This window comes from Penicillium macrosclerotiorum, assembly GCF_028827735.1.
Source record: "Penicillium macrosclerotiorum strain IBT 26536 chromosome Unknown utg000003l_segment0_segment0, whole genome shotgun sequence".
NCBI classification, from domain to species: Eukaryota; Fungi; Ascomycota; class Eurotiomycetes; order Eurotiales; family Aspergillaceae; genus Penicillium; species Penicillium macrosclerotiorum.
Window position 1 is genome coordinate 727,106 of NW_026643083.1, and position 21,346 is coordinate 748,451.

At 50.2% G+C, this 21,346-nt stretch overlaps 8 protein-coding genes across 8 annotated transcripts; 4 read left to right on the top strand and 4 right to left on the bottom strand.

The window, feature by feature from the left end:
- Nucleotides 1–23: 23 nt before the first annotated feature.
- N7462_003152 (glycosyl transferase) lies at nucleotides 24–722 on the bottom strand (the record flags this gene model as incomplete). Its single annotated transcript, XM_057074878.1, has 1 exon — nucleotides 24–722. The coding sequence occupies one exon, from the start codon at nucleotides 720–722 to the stop codon at nucleotides 24–26; it is 699 nt and encodes a 232-aa protein (XP_056934383.1).
- Nucleotides 723–1,987: 1,265 nt separating this feature from the next.
- Nucleotides 1,988–2,245, top strand: N7462_003153 (uncharacterized protein; the record flags this gene model as incomplete). The annotated part of the gene is made up of 1 exon (XM_057074879.1): nucleotides 1,988–2,245. One exon carries the CDS (start codon nucleotides 1,988–1,990, stop codon nucleotides 2,243–2,245), a length of 258 nt encoding a protein of 85 aa, XP_056934384.1.
- A 2,766-nt stretch (nucleotides 2,246–5,011) lies between these two features.
- Nucleotides 5,012–7,867, bottom strand: N7462_003154 (ATP-binding protein; the record flags this gene model as incomplete). Its single annotated transcript, XM_057074880.1, has 1 exon — nucleotides 5,012–7,867. One exon carries the CDS (start codon nucleotides 7,865–7,867, stop codon nucleotides 5,012–5,014), a length of 2,856 nt encoding a protein of 951 aa, XP_056934385.1.
- A 2,102-nt stretch (nucleotides 7,868–9,969) lies between these two features.
- N7462_003155 (LIM domain-binding protein) lies at nucleotides 9,970–12,281 on the top strand (the record flags this gene model as incomplete). Its single annotated transcript, XM_057074881.1, has 4 exons — nucleotides 9,970–10,096; nucleotides 10,279–11,084; nucleotides 11,150–11,437; nucleotides 11,505–12,281. 4 exons carry the CDS (start codon nucleotides 9,970–9,972, stop codon nucleotides 12,279–12,281), a joined length of 1,998 nt encoding a protein of 665 aa, XP_056934386.1.
- A 1,098-nt stretch (nucleotides 12,282–13,379) lies between these two features.
- Nucleotides 13,380–14,429, top strand: N7462_003156 (urease accessory protein UreG; the record flags this gene model as incomplete). Its single annotated transcript, XM_057074882.1, has 3 exons — nucleotides 13,380–13,555; nucleotides 13,674–13,772; nucleotides 13,889–14,429. 3 exons carry the CDS (start codon nucleotides 13,380–13,382, stop codon nucleotides 14,427–14,429), a joined length of 816 nt encoding a protein of 271 aa, XP_056934387.1.
- A 520-nt stretch (nucleotides 14,430–14,949) lies between these two features.
- On the bottom strand, nucleotides 14,950–16,626 carry N7462_003157 (WDR46/Utp7 family protein; the record flags this gene model as incomplete). Its single annotated transcript, XM_057074883.1, has 2 exons — nucleotides 14,950–15,921; nucleotides 15,994–16,626. The coding sequence occupies 2 exons, from the start codon at nucleotides 16,624–16,626 to the stop codon at nucleotides 14,950–14,952; spliced, it is 1,605 nt and encodes a 534-aa protein (XP_056934388.1).
- Nucleotides 16,627–16,912: 286 nt separating this feature from the next.
- On the top strand, nucleotides 16,913–19,392 carry N7462_003158 (small subunit rRNA maturation protein TSR1; the record flags this gene model as incomplete). Its single annotated transcript, XM_057074884.1, has 2 exons — nucleotides 16,913–17,018; nucleotides 17,084–19,392. The coding sequence occupies 2 exons, from the start codon at nucleotides 16,913–16,915 to the stop codon at nucleotides 19,390–19,392; spliced, it is 2,415 nt and encodes an 804-aa protein (XP_056934389.1).
- A 489-nt stretch (nucleotides 19,393–19,881) lies between these two features.
- On the bottom strand, nucleotides 19,882–21,170 carry sec17 (alpha-soluble NSF attachment protein SEC17; the record flags this gene model as incomplete). The annotated part of the gene is made up of 5 exons (XM_057074885.1): nucleotides 19,882–20,121; nucleotides 20,187–20,361; nucleotides 20,425–20,761; nucleotides 20,811–20,934; nucleotides 21,039–21,170. 5 exons carry the CDS (start codon nucleotides 21,168–21,170, stop codon nucleotides 19,882–19,884), a joined length of 1,008 nt encoding a protein of 335 aa, XP_056934390.1.
- Between the last annotated feature and the right edge of the window lie 176 nt (nucleotides 21,171–21,346).

Sequence of the window (21,346 nt, forward strand, 5' to 3'; positions counted from 1 at the left end):
AGAAAAACCTACCATATCTGCATCTAATGCGGCCATGAACTCTCCAGCCCCCCTGGCAAGGTATTTGTATATTCAAGGCCATTATTCAGATTTCCAGCTTTGAAGTAGTGGGGCTTTCCGGGAATTTTCTCTCGGGCGACATAGAGAAGGTTCGGGTAAGTCGAAAATGCCAATTGTTCAACGCTCGTTTGCAGCCCGGCGGACTTTCCATCATCGAGGACAATAACACGGAATTGCTCAGCCGGATAGTCTTGATCGCAAGCTGCACGAACAGTATCGAGAACCAGTTCATCTTCTTCTCCACAGCATGTCACGAAGACATCTACTGTCGGTACTTCATTCCCGACCAAGCGGAGCTTAGCCCTTCCTCTTTTCTTCAAAGCTAATACGGACCAGCCGTTTTGCAAGAGAGAAGGGATAGCGACGCAGAGTTCGATTGCAACAAAGACCCATGCTGCGATGAAAACCATGCCATCGGCTCTCTGTGCCATGATGATGCAGTAAATACGCAGTGCAAGATAAAATAGGTATAGAGATGAGCTGGCGACCACGAAAATTGGGGCGAATTGGTAGACCCTTCGCCGCCAGCCCTTCCAAATCTCTGCATCATCTCGATCGTGTAGACGAGCAATAGACCCAGATTTGACCCATTCCTTCGTAAATCCAGGTGTAGCTGGCTGATTCACAAGAGGTACCAAACTCTGGTGACTGTATGACTGCATTGCAACACGATGAAATATTAGTCTTAGCTTGCATGCATCAATACTGATAAGTAGGGCCAATTACAAGGTCACGTACGTTATATGTTGATGGCGATGGAGATCGGGAATCGAACGGTGTCATTGGCGTTGTCGATGGCACACGGCTTGAGGTTTCGGAAAAGCAAGAGAGAGTTCGAGTAGATCCGAATGGTCTGACGGCTGCGATGATACCCATGGGAAGCTGGGTTGGCGTTAAACCACTCATATCCGAATAGATTGTATTGTGTCTTGAGGCAATTGATTCATGGCCATTTGGAGCAGTATGGGGAGGATGGTCGGTATTGCCATCATTTTCAATTGAAGTATCCCTACTGCTGGAAATTGCAGCCATCATGAAAGCGACAGCTTCAAACAAGATAATTGAAGAACGAGAGAGGAGAAGGGCGTTTCAGCGCATATACCAAAGAAACCACGCCTATTGACTTGCACAAAAGACGAGGCCAAACAAGATGGATGATTTCTTTTCAAGCAGACAGAGCTTGGAACATCGAAGACAAGGGAAAAGGAACCGAACGGATCGAACCGAACGGATCGAACCAAATGGATCGCACAAATGGGTCCCGCGAAATACGCGGACCCAAATTACTCGATATAGTGGGCAATTGATCGACATCGACTCAACAATCCACAATCTCCAGCCGCTTCTCGTGGTGACGACGACGCGTGCAGCTTCACATATTAATTTTCTGACAAGCGGAAATCCCCCGACGTCAGCATCTATGGTCTATTCTTGGCTGTCTTTGGCAAGTATGTTATCTCAAGGCAAAGATACTATCTCAACAATCAGGCCAAAAGACCCGAAACCAGCAGGGCTGGTTGATTGGGGGTTTTCCTTGTACCCATGAGGTGGAGTCTTGACTACTTGCGCGGCATCGACCCACATCTGGGCCTATTTTCAACCCCCCGATGCAAGATTGAGCACCACGGTGAAGTTTCTGAGCCTGACGTAGGTACCGGTAGGGGCTAGACGGTGATACCGCTGTCTCGTCTTCAGCCACTGTGATTTTCCCCTTGGCTGAGCTGGTCTTGGCTTTTTTTCTCCTTATTTATAATTCCCCTTGCCAAAATTCTTTGCGAACTGATCGTCGCCAACTCAAGAACTAGATAAGGAGCTCGGCCTATCAACATTATATGAATAGCGGGCTCATTGTCTTGGTTCAAGACTCCTTTCTTTTCTTCGAGCAACGCTTCTTTGCAGTGTAATCAGAACACCTGCAACTCTCACAATGTACTTCTTTGGCATCTTTGTCAATATTTGCCTTTTGGTGCTGCCATTGGCGGTCACAATTGGCACATTAGCTGGCATTGATGCTCATCGCAAAGCACTCGATGAAGAACCCCTGTTCAAAAAGGGCTCTTATTTCAAACGAGCATATATCGACCAAGCCTCGAGCAATTCAACAAGTCCCGATCTTACACCACACTATGATCTTGCAACTGAAGATGATATCTCCTGGAAAGCGACAATTCAAGTTTCAGCATAGGTTAACAATTAATTTTCCATGGAACCTGCCTTCATTCAATTCGTGAGTTGAATGCTGTGGGTATTTTTCCCACAGGCCTATGTCACTGAACCACTTGCCAGTACAGCGCATCTTCCGGCTATAACTTTTACCATTTTCACAACCCTGAAAATGTGTTTTCATGGTGAGTACCTCTTAACTATTGAATTTTTATTTAGCTTGGATGGTCTATGGGGATTTGTTCACATCAACTAACTATATTTGATGTTGAGGAATGGAGAGAAACGCTCTTGATAAGCCACAAAAACAAGCCTGAAAATAGTGAAAAATGGAAATATACTTTGGGTGGATTTTTCTGCCGCTCGGCAAGTGTAAAATTTCTTGGCATTCGCATTGCCGTGTTCCCGTAGCCCGAAGAACCGCGTGGCCTCCGAGAGCTTCAAGCCTATCAGCGGGACGGGAGATCAGCCCTGCCCTGCAAGCTCAATTTTGAACCACTCAAAGTGCGCCGCATCCTTGGGTGGTGAGACCTTATCAAACAAGAAGGCGATTAGTATGAAATGAGCCCAAAAGTTTCTATAAATACATTTCGATATCCTTGGACTCGTAGGGGTCATTAGATAACGGAACACAAAAATGGCCAATTCCATAGCCACAGCATAGGATCCGATAACTGAAGAAGACGTGTATCATACATGTCTCGTGTACGCGCACCGTGTTGCAAAATTCTACTTGTCTGTTCCAGTGGCGCTTGATAAATCCGAAACCAACGCGAATTTGACAGCCTTAGATAGTGCCACACCACCTACTCTAGCTATTTCCAACATAAACAAACTAATCTACATCTTCTCTATCTACTACACGTTGTCGATGTGCAATGACAGTACACGACTTAACAGGAGGAAGCGCTCGGTATTGAACATTCTTAGTATTGCTTCAGTTGATGTGGGGAGAATTTTTATTCATATCTCTGGCAAGAGTCTTTCTGCCGTACCAAAAGTTTCAGCATGGGATTCAGACTTATGAAAAGCACTGAAATATGATTGTTGTTTATTGTACATGTAAAGAATCAAGGATGACATGGACGGCGAGGACAGATTAGGGATGTTATTGGGGATAGACTAAGCCTTGAAGAGATTCAACATTGTTCCGATTTCTCTCGTCAATACGTCAGGTCCACTTCCTGGGAAATGTGATATATCGAGCGGGGTAACTTTCCATCACAATCCTTCGTTGGTTTTGAGGTATATTATCTGAAGCTAAGACTCGCGACGGAGGATAAATAGACATCATTCAATACTGAGTGCCGTTTCCTGGATTACGATGGAGTTAGGTGTGGACAGCGCAGCCTTTTTACACTTGGTGAAGTATCGCGGGTCAAGACTTATCGAGACCCTCGAAGCCATTCCGCTCTGTCATCATCCGATTTATAAACAAGTTCAAGATGAGCTTGTCGAGAGGTTAGAAATTTCGTAAGTTGGTCGACTCACACAAACAGCTCTATAAAGGGATCAGTACATGTCCATATTAGGTCGATATATTAAGCCTATTGTCAGGATAGCGAGTACCTGGATAGGATTTTGAATGTGGGATCCAATGGAATACGAAGCTCAATGTGATGATGTTTTACGAACTAAAATGGCTGGCAGGGAGTGTTGAATATCCCGTCTCGTTGACTAGCGTGTTACGGCAGTGTTCCGAGTATACCCGGCATACAATACAAAAACAAGCAGGGAATCTGGATATTCTTGTAATGGGAGGATGCACATCCGAAAATGTGGGTCCTCGCCGTAGTGGCAGCTTCTTTCCTCTCGACAATAATATCACCACTTTTCGTAATCCTGCCTAAAGAGGAAGGGAAAATGACCATATTTCTTTATTGGGCTTTGCATTCGTAATATTCTTCTTGGATGCCTGAACTCAACCATGGTACCATTTTAAGACTCGGATTGAAATGCTGAAGACGACCGAGGCAGATGTAGTCGTACGCTACGTGCGTCAGCTGTCCATAATATGTCTGCACTAAGGAATATGCAGATCAACGAAACTTCGGAAACAATCGATTTCAGCCTGTATACTTGATTTACTTTTCTGAATTCTTCAAGACGAAATACACTCCAGTAATTTCTTATCGAAAATTGGCATGTTAGCTTCGCATAATATGACACCACTATTATGTGGATAGAGCCATTGTTCAAAATATGTAAATGGAGTATGTGACCGAATAGAGTGTTTCAAGGGTTAGATTGTACTATTGATCCTTGGTTAGTAATAATTAAGAGAGAAATGTCTAGATATCCAAAGTATCATAATAGCATTATATTGGCTCAATGTCAAATCATGTTTGCCATAGCAATTCGTTCCGGCTAAGACAATTATAAATGCTTGCCAGCGCATCAGTCTTTGGCTCCTTTTACACAGCAAAGACAAATTCGATCGCAATAGGAGCATTTCTATCCCTTTCTTCTGCTTCTTCTTCTTATTTTCTCTTGGTTTCTGGGCGATTCGGCTTTTGCTCATACACATAGCCAGCTACTCAATTTCAGGATTCACTTCGAGGACGCCCAGTAGGAGGTACATAGCCAGTGTATTCATAGAAGGCCAGCAAGAATGAATGGTACAAAGGAAAAAGGTCCAGCTCCCTGAGGCGTGTGAAAATCGCCCGAAATGTTCATATATACTGCTAAAAATTGGTACATGTCTATCGTATCACTAATATTACAAAAGGGGGTAATTTGAATCCCGGAGACAATGAAGCATTCAGATCGAGACCCACAATCGAAGAAATCAACTCCTCACGCGCGCCGACTCGGTTGTAGACTCCTCAGGAGACGGGGAAATGAAACCCCAACTGGGATTCTTGGGACGCCGTCCTTTGCGATCGCCATACTGTTCGTCAAACTTCCGGATAGCGGTCAACGAAGACATATCTTCGTTGATCGAGGCGCTGATTTCTTCCATGCCGAGGTCGAAGTGAGCCCTGGTCAATGTGCGGCGGGATGGATACTGGTATGGCTGATTACCTTCGTGATGTGCCGCAGCCTGGTTCTCTTCCCGCACGCAGGCCAATGCAGCCGCCACCGACAAGTTCTTTAGGTCAGAGCCGGAATATAAAGGAGTGCGACGCGCTACCTCGGCGAGGTCGACAGATGGATCGAGTTGCTCGTCCTTCAAGTGAATCTTGAGAATTGCTAGTCGGTCTTCTTCGGTGGGGAGGTCCACAAGGAGTCTTCGGGGAAGACGACGGAGGACGGCATCGTCTAGATCGAAGGGTCGGTTGGTTGCTACCATGATGAAAGCCGACATTTCATTCAAACCGTCCCATTCGCGCAGGAACTGGTTGATGAGTTCTCGATGAGAGGTGCGGTTACTGGCCCCCGTCCGCGAGCAGAAGATAGCATCCGCTTCATCAATAAAGACAATACACGGGCTTAGCTTTTTTGCCAACGTGAAGATGGCCTTGACGTTTTTCTCACCCTCGCCAACATACATATCGTAGATGTCAGAGCCACTGACCTCCAGCACGGTTGCTCCGCTCTCGCGGGCGACAGCTTTCGCAAGCAGGGTCTTACCGGTGCCAGGCGGCCCATAAAGTAGGAGACCAGGGATCTTGTCGGTGGCTAGGACACCATAGGTGAAAGCCTCTGGACGAACCAAGGAAAGAGTGGTTAAGGTCTTCAGAGCGTCGATAGTTCCAGGAGGAACATGCACATCTGCAAAAGTCGTGCGAAGGCTTTTAGTATCCACAACTCCATTCAGCAGCTTTTTCTCATGTGAGTTGCACTTTTTGACCAGGGAAGCTATTAATTGTTCGCGGTTTTGTCCGAGGGCAGATTCTGCAGCCTTAGGCGACCTTTCCTTAAGCCAGTCGGTCGTGACCCGGCCCCCTCGATCCATCACCTCAATTCCGCGACGGATGTGCTCAAATCCAAATGGTTCATTAGGTTCCGCACTACCTAAGGCAAGGGTTGCAATCCAATAGACCTGGTTATAAGACCAAAAATGGTCCCGGATGCCAGATTGCTTGATGGTCACAGTATCCAGTGACCAAGACCGGTCACCAAAGATATCGTCTTTCACGGCGCAAGAAGCTTCGCCAAGCCGGTAGCGCAGCATACTTTGGAGATGGCGGATATTGACGTCCATTATTCGATTCCTTTGATCCACGGCAAACTTCTTATCTATAGTCTTCAATTCCATAGCGGGTGTGATGACCAAAGTCTTGGAAAAATCGTCATCGCCGAATACGTCTTGTAAGATCTTCGACCCCCCTTGAAAAGTGGCATGACGCAGCTCCTGAGAAGTACTCCCAAGCAGAACGACATTGGAACCTGCTGCTCTTCGGTCTTGGATGACTTTCTGCAGGAGGGCAAGAGCTCTTGAGCCCTCTTTCGAGCCCTGAATCTCAAGATAATCTTGTACATGAACGATGGTTTCTCGAGGGAGGACTGATTTGTCAACATCTATCTCAGAAGACCCTCCAGTTTCTTCATAAGCAGTTTGTTTTTGATGACCAACTGAAGAAAGGGCGGCATTGAGAAGGCGAGTCCAGCGCGCCTCCGTGCCTTGACCAGAACCCCGCATCAAACCCGCGTCTTGGCCCTGAGGTCCATTGATAGATGCAACAAGAGATTTCAATCCAAACCAATTTGGCAACGGAATATCACCGGCCTCTCGACCAGCTTCAATGGTGATGAAACGAGGGGTACTGACTTCAGCCTCTATGCCTGGACCAGCGCCCGCGATCTCCGCAACTTCATCCTCTCCATCGGCTTCGCCTTCATTAAACTTGATATTTTTGTGTACCTCATATCCGAGAGTGCGAATGGCGGATGTGGCGCCTGTTTCTGCAAGATCCTGCTCACTGAGTAACTGAGAGATATCTTGCGCATTGAGGGTAATGAGATCGGCGTCGAGTTCGCGCGCAAGTTGCTTCACCACCGCGTCCAGAAACACAATCCCATCGCTCCCGGGGTATTGAAGAACCAAATGGGACTGTTTGGCAGCTGATTCCATGGCATACTGTGCTGGCGGCAGTCGAAGACCCGCTTTGACGGAGGCACGCAATTCATCCCACACAGCCTCTACTACGGCATACCTACTCTCTGATGACCCTGATGGTTCATCAGAAGCTGCAGGATCTCCTCCATCTCCACCAAATGCCAGGGCTTCTTGTTCTGTATCGTCTGGGCTGGGGATTGACTTCGATTTCGTGATTTCGACTTGGGGTTGAAATTGCACGAGAGTATCCGTCTCAGTGCCGCGGGTTACAGTGTTGCGTTCATGAAACCAACGCGGGATCTTTGTGTCCACCGAAGCTTTTTGTTTTTGCTCGGGTTGCCTGTTTCTCATAGCCCTGCGCATGGCAGAACCATACGGCCGTGACACTGGCTTATTGGTTTGCGCGGCGCAGGATGGAGGAGAGACATCATTTCTGGCGAGAGTGTCGTCGAGATGAGACGATTGGAAATTATCAATAGTATTATCCGATGAGGTGGGACCGGTCTGGGGATCCTTGGAGGGAGTGGACAGGTATTGTTGCGAAAGGTGAAACCCGCGTGATGCGACGGGGTAACGGCGGCGGGCGATGAATCGACAGGGGCGCGCGGCGTGACGCCAGACCTGTGGCACGGATGTATGCATCCAGAGAAATGCCACTGAAGGTAAATGAACGATGTCACAAAGAGCAATGCGACATGAGGCTTCGGCGAGGTGTCTGGAAATTGATGCCAGGCGTCTTTTGCGGGAGAGAGAAGATCACGTGATGTGGGTCGGAATTACCAGAACGAACTAATATCTCCCAGCCATGTCTATATGAACACTGTAATTTATGATAGTTGGATGAATACACTCCAAATCATTGAAATTTGCCTGAATGTTCTGTTTTCAATTTTCATTACAGATATGAGATCTTTTGAGTTGGGAAATCCTGGTAAATTGGGTGTGTTTATGAATCTCCGTTGGGATGAATCGACGGTCAGGATCCATGCCATGCAGACAGTCTTCTATTGGTAAACGCTCAGGCCAAGAACACTGGATCCCAGTTCATGATGTTCGATGGGGAATCGTAGGCATCATTCACTACACTAAAAGTGATCTTCAGCCAGCGATAGACTTTGTGAATCCTATGGCGCCTGAAAAGCTACACCCAACAGTTCAACAAAGAAAACAGAGACTATTCAGAAACGACCATGTAATCATGGCTAAAGGGCATAGATATTGCGAGACTAGATAAGAAAAAAGTAACAAAAAATTCGAAGACTCCCCTGACGTTGTCCATCTCCAGACGAGATACTTCTCGGGATTCATCTAATGCGACAGGTGGATTAGCCCATGTCATATGAGTATGCGGTATGAATATCAAGTTCGCAACAAATGGTTCTCAGACAAAATATACTGGCAAGTAGCAGACCAACCGGGAAAGGAAGGTCCGGAATACCTCGTCATGGTCGATTTGGAAGGTAAAGAAGTAAAAAAGGGTTGTCATCCTTGAACTGGGGAGGGAAGTGAAGAAAAAAAATAATCACGGACTTACCATTGTTGGCTTGGTTGGCCACCCATTGACTAGGGTTAGTGGCGAGATTGCTGCATCATATGATACAATGATCATGATACACACTCCTGGCTCCTAAATTTCGCCCGTCATTGAAGAGAAACATTTGGAAAACTAGACCAGGAGATCCTTGGTGGCGAAGAGGCACAAGAATCCAAGAAGAAAAGATTTCGGGAGACGGAAAAAAAAGCTGAAATACACAGCACACACGTGACTTCCTGTTCAGGTTAGCGCGGCAGTATTGCAATCGCCAGGCGAACAGCGCGCGAAAGCAATGGGAAAAAAGCCTCACCGGAGTCGGATCTCACTCAATATACCCAATATTACATTCACTCGGCCATCAGAAAGTTCTGCTGGATCGATCATTGTGACGCCCGTCTACCTGGTCCCTGGCATCTGTTCTTTGCTGCGCGTTGTTCGCTCGGTTACATCCTCCACTCTCGGAGCCGGATCCTCCGTCCCCAGTTCCCTCTTCGCTCCCACCGGGCGATCATCCTCATTCCCTATTGATTGTATGGGCGATCGCGACAGTCGTCTGCTTTGACGATTCGACTTTGGACTTGGCCTTGAGAGTTGTGAGTTGTATCGTCTGCTTTCCCCGTCTGCCGTGGTGGTCGAACTACGTGAGGCCCAGCCCCTCCACGCCTCCCTATTACCTGCCCCGTCTCTTCTCCCGTCTTTGCCCCCAACGCAAACCACACATCTTCTTATCACCTCCCTCCCCACCACCACTAACACGGGTCCCTAGGAGATTGAGGCCTACATTGAGGCGAAGCGGGAGAACCGACTGGGCTGACGTCCGTTCGATGCTTGGGTCTTTCGCGTCTACTACACTCCCATCGTCGCCTCATCTTGGGCCTCCGCTCCCCGAACGCTAAGAGCGGTCGACTGGCTCACCATCTCAGGCGCGTGAGTTTCATTGACTCCCACTCCTCCCGTCGCCTCCTCGTCGCTGTCGCGGTCGACTGCCTGCGAAGTCCCCCGTCTGCGGTGACTTCCACCTGCTAGCAATGATGATGGCGCAATCGTTTCCTGCCCATCAAGGCATGCCGCCGCACGGCCTCCCCCCGGCCACCATCCGATGGCCGCTCAACATCCGAACGCTGGACACCCTGGGCCTGGAATGGTGCAACAGATGCACCCTGGAGTTTCGGCTCCAGGAGGGCCTCAGGTGAGTCAAGCGGGCCCAATGATGGGTGGAATGCCCCCAGGAGCTGGGACCACTGGCCCTGGGGGCCCCGTGCCGAACGCCCATGCTCTCTCACATCTGAATCCCGCGCAGGCGCATATGTTTCAGCAACAGGCCTTTCCACAAAACTGTGAGTTTTTCAGCCTCTCCGTCCCCCTTTCCTGGAGGTGTCGAAAATGACACCATCCGTTCCCTGACGCCAATATGCGTGATCGATCGGTCGCGGTCGATCCACATATAATTATCTTGGAACCAAAGACAGTTGTCTTTCCTTCTTACGAGCGCACGCTGACTAGTAAATTCAAACATCAGTCGCGAACAATCCCCAGTTAATGCAACAACATCATCAACAGCAGTATCTCCGACAGCGAATGATGATCCAGCAGCAGCAGCAACAGCAGCAACAGCAGCAGCAACAGCAACAGCAACAGCATGGCCTCCCTGTATCATTGCCAAATGGTACTCAGGGTCTCAATGCTGCCCAGCTGGCTGCAATGCAGGCGAACCCCGGAATGCGACCCGTCAACTTGCAAATGCACCTCCAGCAGCAGGTGCCCCATGGCCAGCCTCAAAACCTCCAGCAGCAGCAACAACAGCAACTGTTTGCTATTCAACAGGCACAGGCACACCAGGTGCAGCAGCAACAGCAGGCGAATAATGGCCAGCACACCCCACAGCGCTCCTCGGCGCAGCCTCCAAATATGCACGAAACCCAGAGCGCTACCCCCCAATCCCAGCATGGTCCTCCGCCGCAGAGCGGCACGCCTCAGCCGAATCAAACTTCGCAACCTCCTTCCACCCAACCTCCGCAACAACAAGTTGGACCACAGCAAGCCCAGGCTACTCCAAACCCTCAGCCACAGCAGCTCCCTCAAACGTCGCAACCGGGACAGCAGCCGGGACAACCCGGCCCTCAAGGACAACCTCAGCAGGGCCCTCAGGGCCAGCAAGTCCAACAGGTGGGACAGCCAAACCAGCAGGCAATGACTGCCCAAGAGGCCCAACTCAAGGCCCAGCAGCACCAGAATGCTACCTTGATGATGCAGCAAAGGATGAACCGACAGGGCAACAGTATCTTGTTTCTCCACTCATATGCGGAATACTTGAGTGGTTTCCAGGTACGTACAACTTGAAAAAAGAATCCAGATTGATTCAGAGCAATGTAAGGCTAACAGTAGAGCAGAGCCGTGGCGAAGCACAAGATCTCTTGTATTGGCAAAACTTTGTCGACAAATTCTTTGCCCCTGGTGGTGTATTGCGCCAAGGTGTTTGGAACGCTCAAGCCGGGTCCAAGCAGTTTGAGATCTCTACTCCCGCTTTGGCGAGATACTATCTCACCCAGTATACAAGTGGCATTCGCCAGATTCAGATGGTTGTGGAAGGTGCCCGGGAACGAGACATGCCCAATGTGGGCCACATTGTAGAGAGCCAGCGGACTTCATTTATCTACTGGTTTACGAACGATTGCCAGGTAGGGCCCTTTTTTATCCGCGCTTTGCTCCTGACATGGACACAATACTAACTGTCTCTATTCACAGCTCTTCACCCAATGTCAACTGCGTGCTCACTTTGATATGAGCAACAAGATTGAGATGCTTGACATCACTGTCACCAGCCATAATGAATTTATTCCTCGGAGTCTGCTCCAGTCGATGGAGATTGCCGAGCAGAAGCAGAGCCCTAAGCTTACCAAGAACGCGAAGCGGGCACAAAAGCAGGCCACTTCAATTCCTTTGCCGGAGTCTATGGTCACTGCCAATGGCGTTCCTACCCCGGTTATGGGATTCCTAGAAGTTGCAGAGACGATCTCGCAGATGCAAATGCTGTTCCAGTTTTCGCAGCAGAACCCCCATTTCTCTCCCCCAGAAGCCCTCCGAAACCTCGTTGGTACCCTTCAGACCCAGCATCCTAATGCCGGATTTATCACCCCCATGAACCCTGGCATGCAGCCAGTTCCCAATGTGCGGAACCCTAGTGTGAATGGACCCTCCCAATTCGCCTCTCCTGCCATGGCTCACCTGGGCCTTCCGGGGCAACAGGGCTCGCCTCATCTCACTGGTTCTGCACACGCTAGCCCTGCTCAAAGTCAGCTTGCTGGGCCTCCAGGCATGCAAGGTGGGGTCCAGCCGTCTCCGGTTGGTGTGAACAATAGTCCCAATGTGGGTGGCAACAAACGCCGCCGCGCGAGCACGGTCAAGATGGAGTCTGAAGATGGAGGTGCCGGCGCTGAAGTGAATGGCACTGCCCCTCAAGGCTCTGGCAAAGTCAAAGCCAGCCCTCGAGTACCGAAACGACAGAAAGGAGCTGCCGCTTGATTCACTCCACATTCTCACCATCTTATCCATTTTCTATGCCAAAATTTTCTCCATATCCATATCGTTTCAAGAGGCGGAGCAACGGCGCACCGTTTGGATGCGTGGATGAGGGACTCCTCATTCTCCTTGAAATTTTTTGTTTATTATCTTGAATCTTTTGAATTTTCATCAGAAGATCATTTCCTAGTCTCTGACGGCTTTCGGTATTTTGACGATAAACCGGTCTGATGATGGAGCTTAATCGATGGCTCATGTTGACCCCTTCTCGACACTATACCCGGTATATAGTGTGTCCAAGTGGCCGTCTTTATGGGTGCTTATCCTCATCAGATCTTGATCATCTCCGATCCTAATGTACTCTATCTCCCTTTTTCAGCGTTTCTTTGGATGGTTCGGGATCACCGCCTGACTGCATGCTTCTTTTTGCCTTCCTCTCTCTTGTTTATTTTTGACGCTTCGAGTTTTGCAGGGCTTTTGATTTGCCATACTCGGGGTTTGATGATTTTTTCTGGATTGGTTTGACTGGGCGATTGCTCTTGTTGTCCTTTTTGCTGCCGTTTTCCTGTTGATGGCCTAGTTTTTTTGGGATGAATTGGCCGAATCCTTGATATCCGTCTTGGCGATTGCACTGGCGTCGGGCTTTGTGCTTCTTGGTACTACGTCTGCGTGCATTGGGTGTTCTGCTGGGCTGTTCTGGTCGTGGGGAGATTCTTAACGACTCTTTTTTCCCTCGGGCTCATCGTTTTGCCGCTATTTTGACGAATCCATACAATACCAGCAATTCTGTCCCTTGCGTAAATGAACCATAGTGATGAGTGCTTTCACTGCAGAGTTGAGCTGGGCTATTCAATAGCCTCGTTATCTCTATACCACGATGACCTATAGAAAGGGGTCACATTAAGTTGGCCGAACCGGCGACCTCCGTTCGGCATCGGCGAAGCGATTTGATAATGAGAATCTCGGCATTTTTTTGTTATCGCCTTCCCCACCGCGCCCTTGCGTCCAACTGCCCCTCCTTGCATTTCCCCGGCCACAATCTTCAATCTCTCGAGATACCCCTCCAAGTGAACCAGAGACTGCCTCAGCACCACGGAAATAATGGCTCACTCCCACTCCCACGATACCGGCGTTAGCCATTCCCATGACGATCCCTTCAACGGCCATGGCCATTCTCACGAGATCCTGGATGGCCCCGGCTCGTACGTCAACCGCGAGATGCCTTTGATCGAGGGCCGTGACTGGAAAGACCGTGCATTCACCATTGGAATTGGAGGGTACGTTATCATCCAGGCATAGTAACAGGATCTTTCGATCACCGTTACCCCATTGCTTTCCCCGCCCCCGTCCGAACTATGTATACGCCATAAACCAGGCACTGACGGCAGTTTCCAGACCCGTGGGCTCCGGAAAAACAGCTCTGATGCTGGCCCTGTCCCGCGCCCTGCGTGACCAGTACAACATCGCAGCTGTCACCAATGACATCTTCACCAGGTATGGTTATAGTTGAATCGCACCCGCTGCGGTAGCACTCCAGACCTCCTACCCCCGCGACTTCTCTCAACCCCACAGCACGAAACTAGACTTCTAACCAATTTTCCCGCCAACAGAGAAGACGCCGAGTTCCTCACCCGCCACAAAGCCCTCGCCCCCTCGCGCATCCGAGCCATCGAAACCGGCGGATGCCCGCACGCTGCCGTCCGCGAAGACATTTCCGCCAACCTGCTCGCCCTGCAAAACCTACAGCGTCAGTTCCAAACCGACCTGTTGCTGATCGAGTCCGGCGGCGACAACCTAGCGGCAAACTATTCGCGCGAGCTCGCTGACTTCATTATCTACGTGATCGACGTGGCGGGCGGCGACAAAGTGCCGCGCAAGGGCGGGCCCGGCATCACGGGATCGGACCTGCTGATCGTGAACAAGATCGATCTGGCGGAAGCCGTGGGTGCAGACCTGAAGGTGATGGAGCGGGATGCAGCAAAGATGCGCGAGGGTGGACCGACAGTGTTTGCGGTCGTCAAGGAGGGGAAGGGCCTGGATCACATTGTCAACTTGATTATCAGCGCGTGGAAGGGAAGCGGCGCGTACGAGCTGAGCTTGCAACGGTGGAAGGAGGGTGCGCCGAAGAACTCTGGAAGCTTGGAAGAGTAGATGGAGAGAATAGAAGCAGGTGGTAAATAATGATACAGGTAAACAATTGCATTCTCCATGTAAAGCTGCGTTGCCCTATATATACCGTCCAGAAGGCGTGGATGAGTGCTTTCTCCGGAGAATCGGTTAAGTTTGAATAATATCTTAAATTCTTTTGAATCATCTTATCGCTAGCTTGTTGCATTCTTTCTAAATCTCTTGTTAATGTCCTTTGACATTATTCAAAGGGTACCCAAGACTAGATAGATAGGTGCTCAGGTATACTAGGAATGGCAGCGGGCGGTAGGGTCAAATGGGCTGATCGTTGATCATATAAAAGACAGTTGCTTTTTCCGGTCCATAATTTCTATACATACATAATGAAGATCTCCTCCAACGCCTGAAATGCAGCAGTGACCGCAAGTCTGCCAATTATTTCACAAAACAAGCCGCAGCTGGGTATCTGGATGCTGTCCGGGATGATGGGTCAGCATGTCCGGTCTATTCGACAAGATCAAGCGAAAGCATGCAAAAAAAGATCTTAATCCTTCTTGGCAAATCGAGCCAAAGCAGGCCCCAACTCCTGCCGCTCTTGGCGAATCCTCTCCTTGCCGCGCGCCATACGTTCCTTGTGCATGGTTTCGGCCTTGAGCCGCTTCTCGTCGATGACATTGGAGCGTCCCTTCTTCCGCAGATACTTGCGAAGGGCACTGTTGCGGCCACGACCCCGGTTCTTGAGCTTCTCCAGGTGATCCTCGGGCTTGCGATCCAGGTCGCGCTCTTCTTGGACTTTTTGGTTGTTGATGGTGTCAAGTTTGCCGATGACCTCGGGGTCAAGAGAGATCATATCGGGCTGCAGCTTGTTGAGCAGTGACTGCACCTCGCCTTCCTGGCGCTGGCGGACATTCTCGTACGGGTTGGCCTCCAGAGAGTCAAAGTTGGGCTCACCGGCACCGGGGACGATCAAACTAGCAAAGCCCTGGTCGTGCGCGACACCCAACACATCTTCGTATGGACACCAGCGCATGTTCTCAATGCGCTGGCCGTCGCCACCCCATGCCATGTATGGACTGTTTACCTTCCCTTGGTCTGCGAGAGCGGCGTCGAACAGACCCCGCCACACGCTGACTTGGGTACCCCAGCCGACAGCTGTGAGATTACGGTCACTGATAGAGACAGATGCACCGGGCTGGTAGCACGAGTAAGAGTGTACTTCACGAAGCATCCGGAGATCCCACACATTCATCCTCTGGTCCTGACCGGTAGAAACCATATACCGACCCAACCGATCGATGGCCATAGATCGGACGGGACCGCGGTGGACAAGTGCTTTCACCAGAGAAGTTTGGGAATTTGGCGACCATAGTGTCACAGTTCCATTCTGGTGTCCAACGTGAAGGATCGCGTTATGCGGGTTTTGACAGAGAGAGGTCGGACGGCCCAAGCGTGTGGGCAACTCGGCGACAGTTTGACCAGTAGAAGTATCGGTATATTTGAGGAAGCCAGCCATAGTCTAAGAAAAAGAAGCAGATATTAGAAGTCAGGGTACAGTGGCAAAGGGTATAAGAGGCAAATGGAAACTCACAGCACTGGCAAGAAGGAAGTGATAGGGAAGGAATTCAAGGAAGAGAGGCTCCAGATGCTTGCTCAGACAGTGCAGCTCAACTCCATTGTGATCGTAAATGTAAACATATTTCTTCTGCGCCACCGCGAAGTATTGGTTATTGTGCAGCCAGCGCGCATCACGGACGGTCTCGCCGAGTTGCAGCTCGCAGCCCAGCTTGCCATCACGCCAGTCCATTGTCGCAACATGACCCTTCCGTCCCGCTAACAACAGGTGTCTACCGTTCCGGGTATAATCTGCGCGGTAGGGTCCGAGATCGTTCAATCGAAGCTCAAAGCCCTTCTTTGCCGTCTCCAGGCCAACACTGTCCTTAATCTCATCTTGTCGAACTTTGTATGTCTTTTCGAGCTCGCCTTCTGGCTCAAGAAATCCAGCTTCATGTTCAAGAAGAATCTCTGCATCCTTCGCTTGTAGGACTGCCTCCTTCTGCTTTGCCTCCTGCGCCCTCAGGGTGCCGCGAATCTTCTTGTCGCGGATGTTCTTAGTCGAGACTGCTTTGCCACGCCCGTAGGCCTTTTGAGCTTCAGCGAGTCTTTTCTTCACCGCACGATCTTCGGCTGTGACAACAGCCTTTTTCGAGGCGTTATCCGCCATCTTCACTTATGATTTTGGCGTTCGTCCACCTGCAAATAGAAGAAGTTTGCGGCCGCGGAGAAAAAGCGAAATCTGAAAAATTGCGCCAAGATTTGCGCTCACCGCTCGCTTATCCTCCACTGCCGAATTTTGTTTTCTTATCGCTATTTTTTCTCTCTTTTTGACTTGTTGGTCGAGCCTTTTCATTTTTGTTCGTTGCTAATTGAGATCGGGCTTCCTTGAAGAGCTCAATCTTGTTTACAAACTGGACTCCCTGCCATTTCGTTTCAAAGGGTCCAGTGCCAACATGGCGCCCACCCAGGTGCACCACCACCGCTCCACTACCAAGCAGTCCCACAAGCCTTTCAAAACCAAGCATGCGTCCAAGAGCGCTCTGAAGGAAAAGGCCAAGGGTAAGGATCATGAATCATACTCTCCATCTGTTGTTGTCGATCTTTTGGAACTGACTCTTTCACAGGAAAAGTTGAGACGGAGCGGGGCAGTCGCAAAACCCCCCACCAACAGCTCAAATCGAAACTTGATCGTCGCAACCAGGCTCGTCAGAGACAGCAATTAAAGCACCAGGAGAAGGCTCAGGCTACTAGCATCTTCTCTGGTCAAAATGGTGCCCCCCGCCACGTCGCGATCGTCCCGTTGTCGGTCGACATCGATGTCACCGCTGCTATCCGTGCCCTGAATGAGAGCGTCGATGTCTCGAGCGAGGTTTCACCCGACGAAACTACCCGTGTGCGAGTCGACCGCTTCCGACAGAGCCTGAACTACATTCCCTGTAAATATGACCTGATCAATGCGCTGGACGTCTGCCGTATGGCCGATTTTGTTGTGCTTGTGCTGTCTGCCGAGGAGGAGGTTGAGGAGGAGGGCGAGTTGCTCTTGCGTTCGATCGAAAGCCAGGGTATCTCCAACGTTCTGACCCTGGTCCAGGGTCTCGACACCGTGAACCCCGCCAAGAAGCGGCCGCAAGTAGCGAGTTCTCTGAAGTCGTTCATCAACCACTTCTTCCCTGCTGTTGAGAAGGTCATGTCGCTCGACTCGCGACAGGAATGCTCCAACGCCATCCGATCGCTCTGCACCGCCACGCCCAAAGGTATCCGTTGGCGTGATGAGCGCAGTTGGATGCTCATCGAGGATGTCGAATGGCCTAATGCCAGCTCAGAGTTGGTTGACGGTGTTGTCATTACGGGTGTCGTTCGTGGAAAGGGTCTTAAATCAGACCGTATTGCGCATATTCCTGGCTGGGGTGATTTCCAGATCGACTCAATTACATCGGCTCCTCTTTCAGCCAAGAACAAGCGGGATGATGCGATGAATGTCGACAGCAATGAGTCTACCCAGATTTTGGATGGTCCTTCTGCCGACCAGGACGATTTGGCCACCGTTGCCCCCGAAGAGATTGAGATGGAGGATGATGATATGGTCTCTGTGGCAGATACCGAACGCAAGGGCGTCCTGCTCGATGACCACCACTACTTTTCGGACGATGACTCTCACATTCCCCCCAAGCCCAAGCGACTACCTAAGGGTACTTCAGAGTACCAGTCAGCTTGGTATCTGGAGGATGTCTCGGATTCCGGATCTGACTTGGTCGATGATGAAGAAGATGAGGATATGGAAATGGATACGGCTGGTGCCCCCGAAGATGGAATTTTCCCAGATAACCAGGATGCCATGACAGAGGGCGGCCCCTCTGAATACCCCCAGTCAGAGATGTTCTTGGATCCATCTCCGGAGGATGAAGCACAAGAGTTGGAGGCTTACCGCCAGAGCCGCCGAAACGAGGCCGAAGAAGACCTTGAATTCCCGGACGAGATTGAACTGCATCCAAACGTATTGGCACGAGAGCGCCTGGCCCGTTTCCGCGGCTTGAAGAATATGAAGCTGAGTACATGGGAAACCTCTGAGGACCGCCCATTTGAGCCGGAAGACTGGCGACGATTGTTGCAATTTGGTGACTACAAGGGAACCAAGAACCGAATTACCCGTGAAGCACTGGTCGGCGGAGTCAACCCTGGTATTCGTGTCAATGTCCACCTTCGTGCTGTGCCCACCTCGCTCCGCCACAAGGCCCAGCCAGTTTCCCTCTTCTCGCTACTGCGCCACGAGCACAAGCACACTGTGGTCAATGTCAACATCACCCTGAACTCTAGCGTTGAGCATCCTCTGAAGTCCAAGGAGGAGCTTGTCATTCAGTGTGGTGCTCGCCGCATGGTGGTCAACCCCATCTTTTCTGCTGGCGACAAGACGCCAAATAATGTTCACAAGTTTGACCGCTTTCTTCATCCAGGCCGCAGCGCCATTGCCTCTTGGATCGGACCTATGACTTGGGGCGCGGTCCCTGTGCTCGTTTTCAAGCAGAGACAAGCAGAACAAGATCCTGAGATCCTTGACTCAGCAGATGAGGACAAGCAGGAGCCCCTTGCCATGGACCGCCTCCAGCTCATTGGCACTGGTACTGTGGTTGCACCCGATCCTCGCCGTGTTATTGCAAAGCGCGCCATTCTCACCGGTCACCCGTTCAAGATCCATAAGAAGGTTGTTACTGTTCGGTACATGTTCTTCAACTCCGAGGATGTTAGCTGGTTCAAGGCGCTGCAGCTTTGGACCCGCCGTGGCCGCAGCGGATACATCAAGGAGGGCCTGGGTACTCACGGTTACTTCAAGGCTACTTTCGATGCCAAAATCAACCCTCAAGACTCTATTGGTATCAGTTTGTACAAGCGTGTCTTCCCTCGCCGTGCTCGGGCTTTGGAGGAGGTTCTTGCGTAAGCAAGCTCAGGTTACCACCTTTTGAATTGGTTATATGAGATGGATGAATATGGATAGGATGATATTTGAAGACATGAGACTATGTGAGCAGATTCCCTCCGGAATAGTCTTCAACTCGGAGTAAGCGTCACGATACACTCAAAAAGTATATAGACTTGAAACATTTCATAATGAATTACGATTTCTCTTCTGTTTCCATTTTAATAAAGAGATCATGAGGTGTGGTCATGCCATTTATCTCGTCTAGATCCGAACTTCAAGAAGCACCATTTGCCGTTACGCAAATTCTCAGCGCCGTAAATACTTCAATTTGAAAAATCATCGCGGGCCTGCATTCGATTGCAAGCCTAACAAAGAGACACGACAAAGGTTGGAGCAGACAGCGTAGGCAAGAAATCAAACATACGAAATCCTCCAAGGATGGTTAAAACAATGTTTCTTACACAGGATATGCGGGGAATCAAGGAACAAAACAAATCCAAGCAATGTCTACGAGAAGTCTTCTTCCGCCTCTTCGATACTATTCTTGATACGCAGCAGAAGAGTGGTCTTCCACTTGTCCAGCTTGCTGAGCTGGTCGAATTGGAACAACTTGTCCGCGAACCCTTCCTGATCACCAGCCTCCACAGCTTGGAGCAAATCGACGAGAAGCTGATGCTCTCGAGTGGAGGTGAAGGTGGGGTCGATTTCACGATACGATTCAAAGGCACGGCCCGTCTCGACGAAGTCCTGGATGAGCCTAGTTAGAGATCACGCTTTTCAATGGAAACAGGTAAAAGGCAGCAGGACTATACCTTTGTGGCAAGGTGGCAAATGCCACCCTTCAAGAAGTAATCCTTAACAGACCATCTCATCAGGTTATTAGTGATGGACTGGCGAGAAATCCGTTCGTAAATATTGATGGACTTGTAATAGTCGCCCTCCAGAGCAGCCAAGTCGGCCACCTTGAGGAAATGCTTGTTCGCGAGACTAGATGGAAAACAGTTATGAGCCCTCTCGTTCGTCCCAGGTCGGATAACAGCATATGCTTACGCTTCGGCATTGTCACCCTCAAACCACTCCGCAGCTTTCTCGTACGCATCCAGCGCCTTCTTCATATCTCCAAGCTCAACCTCATACAGCTCCGCCAGGTACTGTTGCTGTGTCGCGGCACGACGCAAGTTGCCACGTAGCACATAGTGGTTGATCGCGCTGGAAAGCGCGCGGACAGCATCCTCCGGGTCTGATTTGCGGTAGACCTTGAACGCTTCCTGGAGAGTGTTGGCGGCATCGTCGGGCTCATTAAGATTCTGGGTTTGAATAGCAGCAGCCTTTTCGAAGGCTTGGCCAGCTTCCTTATCTACAGGCGCAGAAAGGTTGACAGTGTCAGCTGCTAGAACAGCGCATGAGAGAAAATGTGGCGACCTGGGGAGCCTCACTCATCTTCTGTACTCGAAAGGCGTTTGCAGCCTGTGTATAGAGGTCGGAGGCATTTTCATATTTCTCGGTGCGTCCTCCGAACCAGCTAAAACCACCCGAGGCTCCAGAGAGCGCTTTGTCGGCCTAGTTGCTCGCAAGGCGCGAGGCACGGTCAGCTATCCGGACTTTCGTCATTGCCTGGCTCCAGGCAAAACAATGCGCAGGACGAGAGGAGGGGGCAGACTGACTTTTTGCAGAAGGACGCGAGGATCTTGGGACATGTTGGGCGAAGAGAGTATGGTTTCTGTAGAGAACAATCCTACAGTGAAAGGTGAAGGAGGGGTTCCAGGCCAGATTGGGTTTATCGTTGATGAGGACATCAACCGGCGGGTCGGAGGCGGTGTCGCTTTTACAACCGCCCGCAGCTTTGCTTCCCCGACAACTGCGACAACCACCAACAACCAACAGCAACCAAGAAAGGCCAAGGGAGATTACTGGCTCTCAATCTTTCAGCATTACACTACTAGAATACCTATACATATCAACAAAACCATAA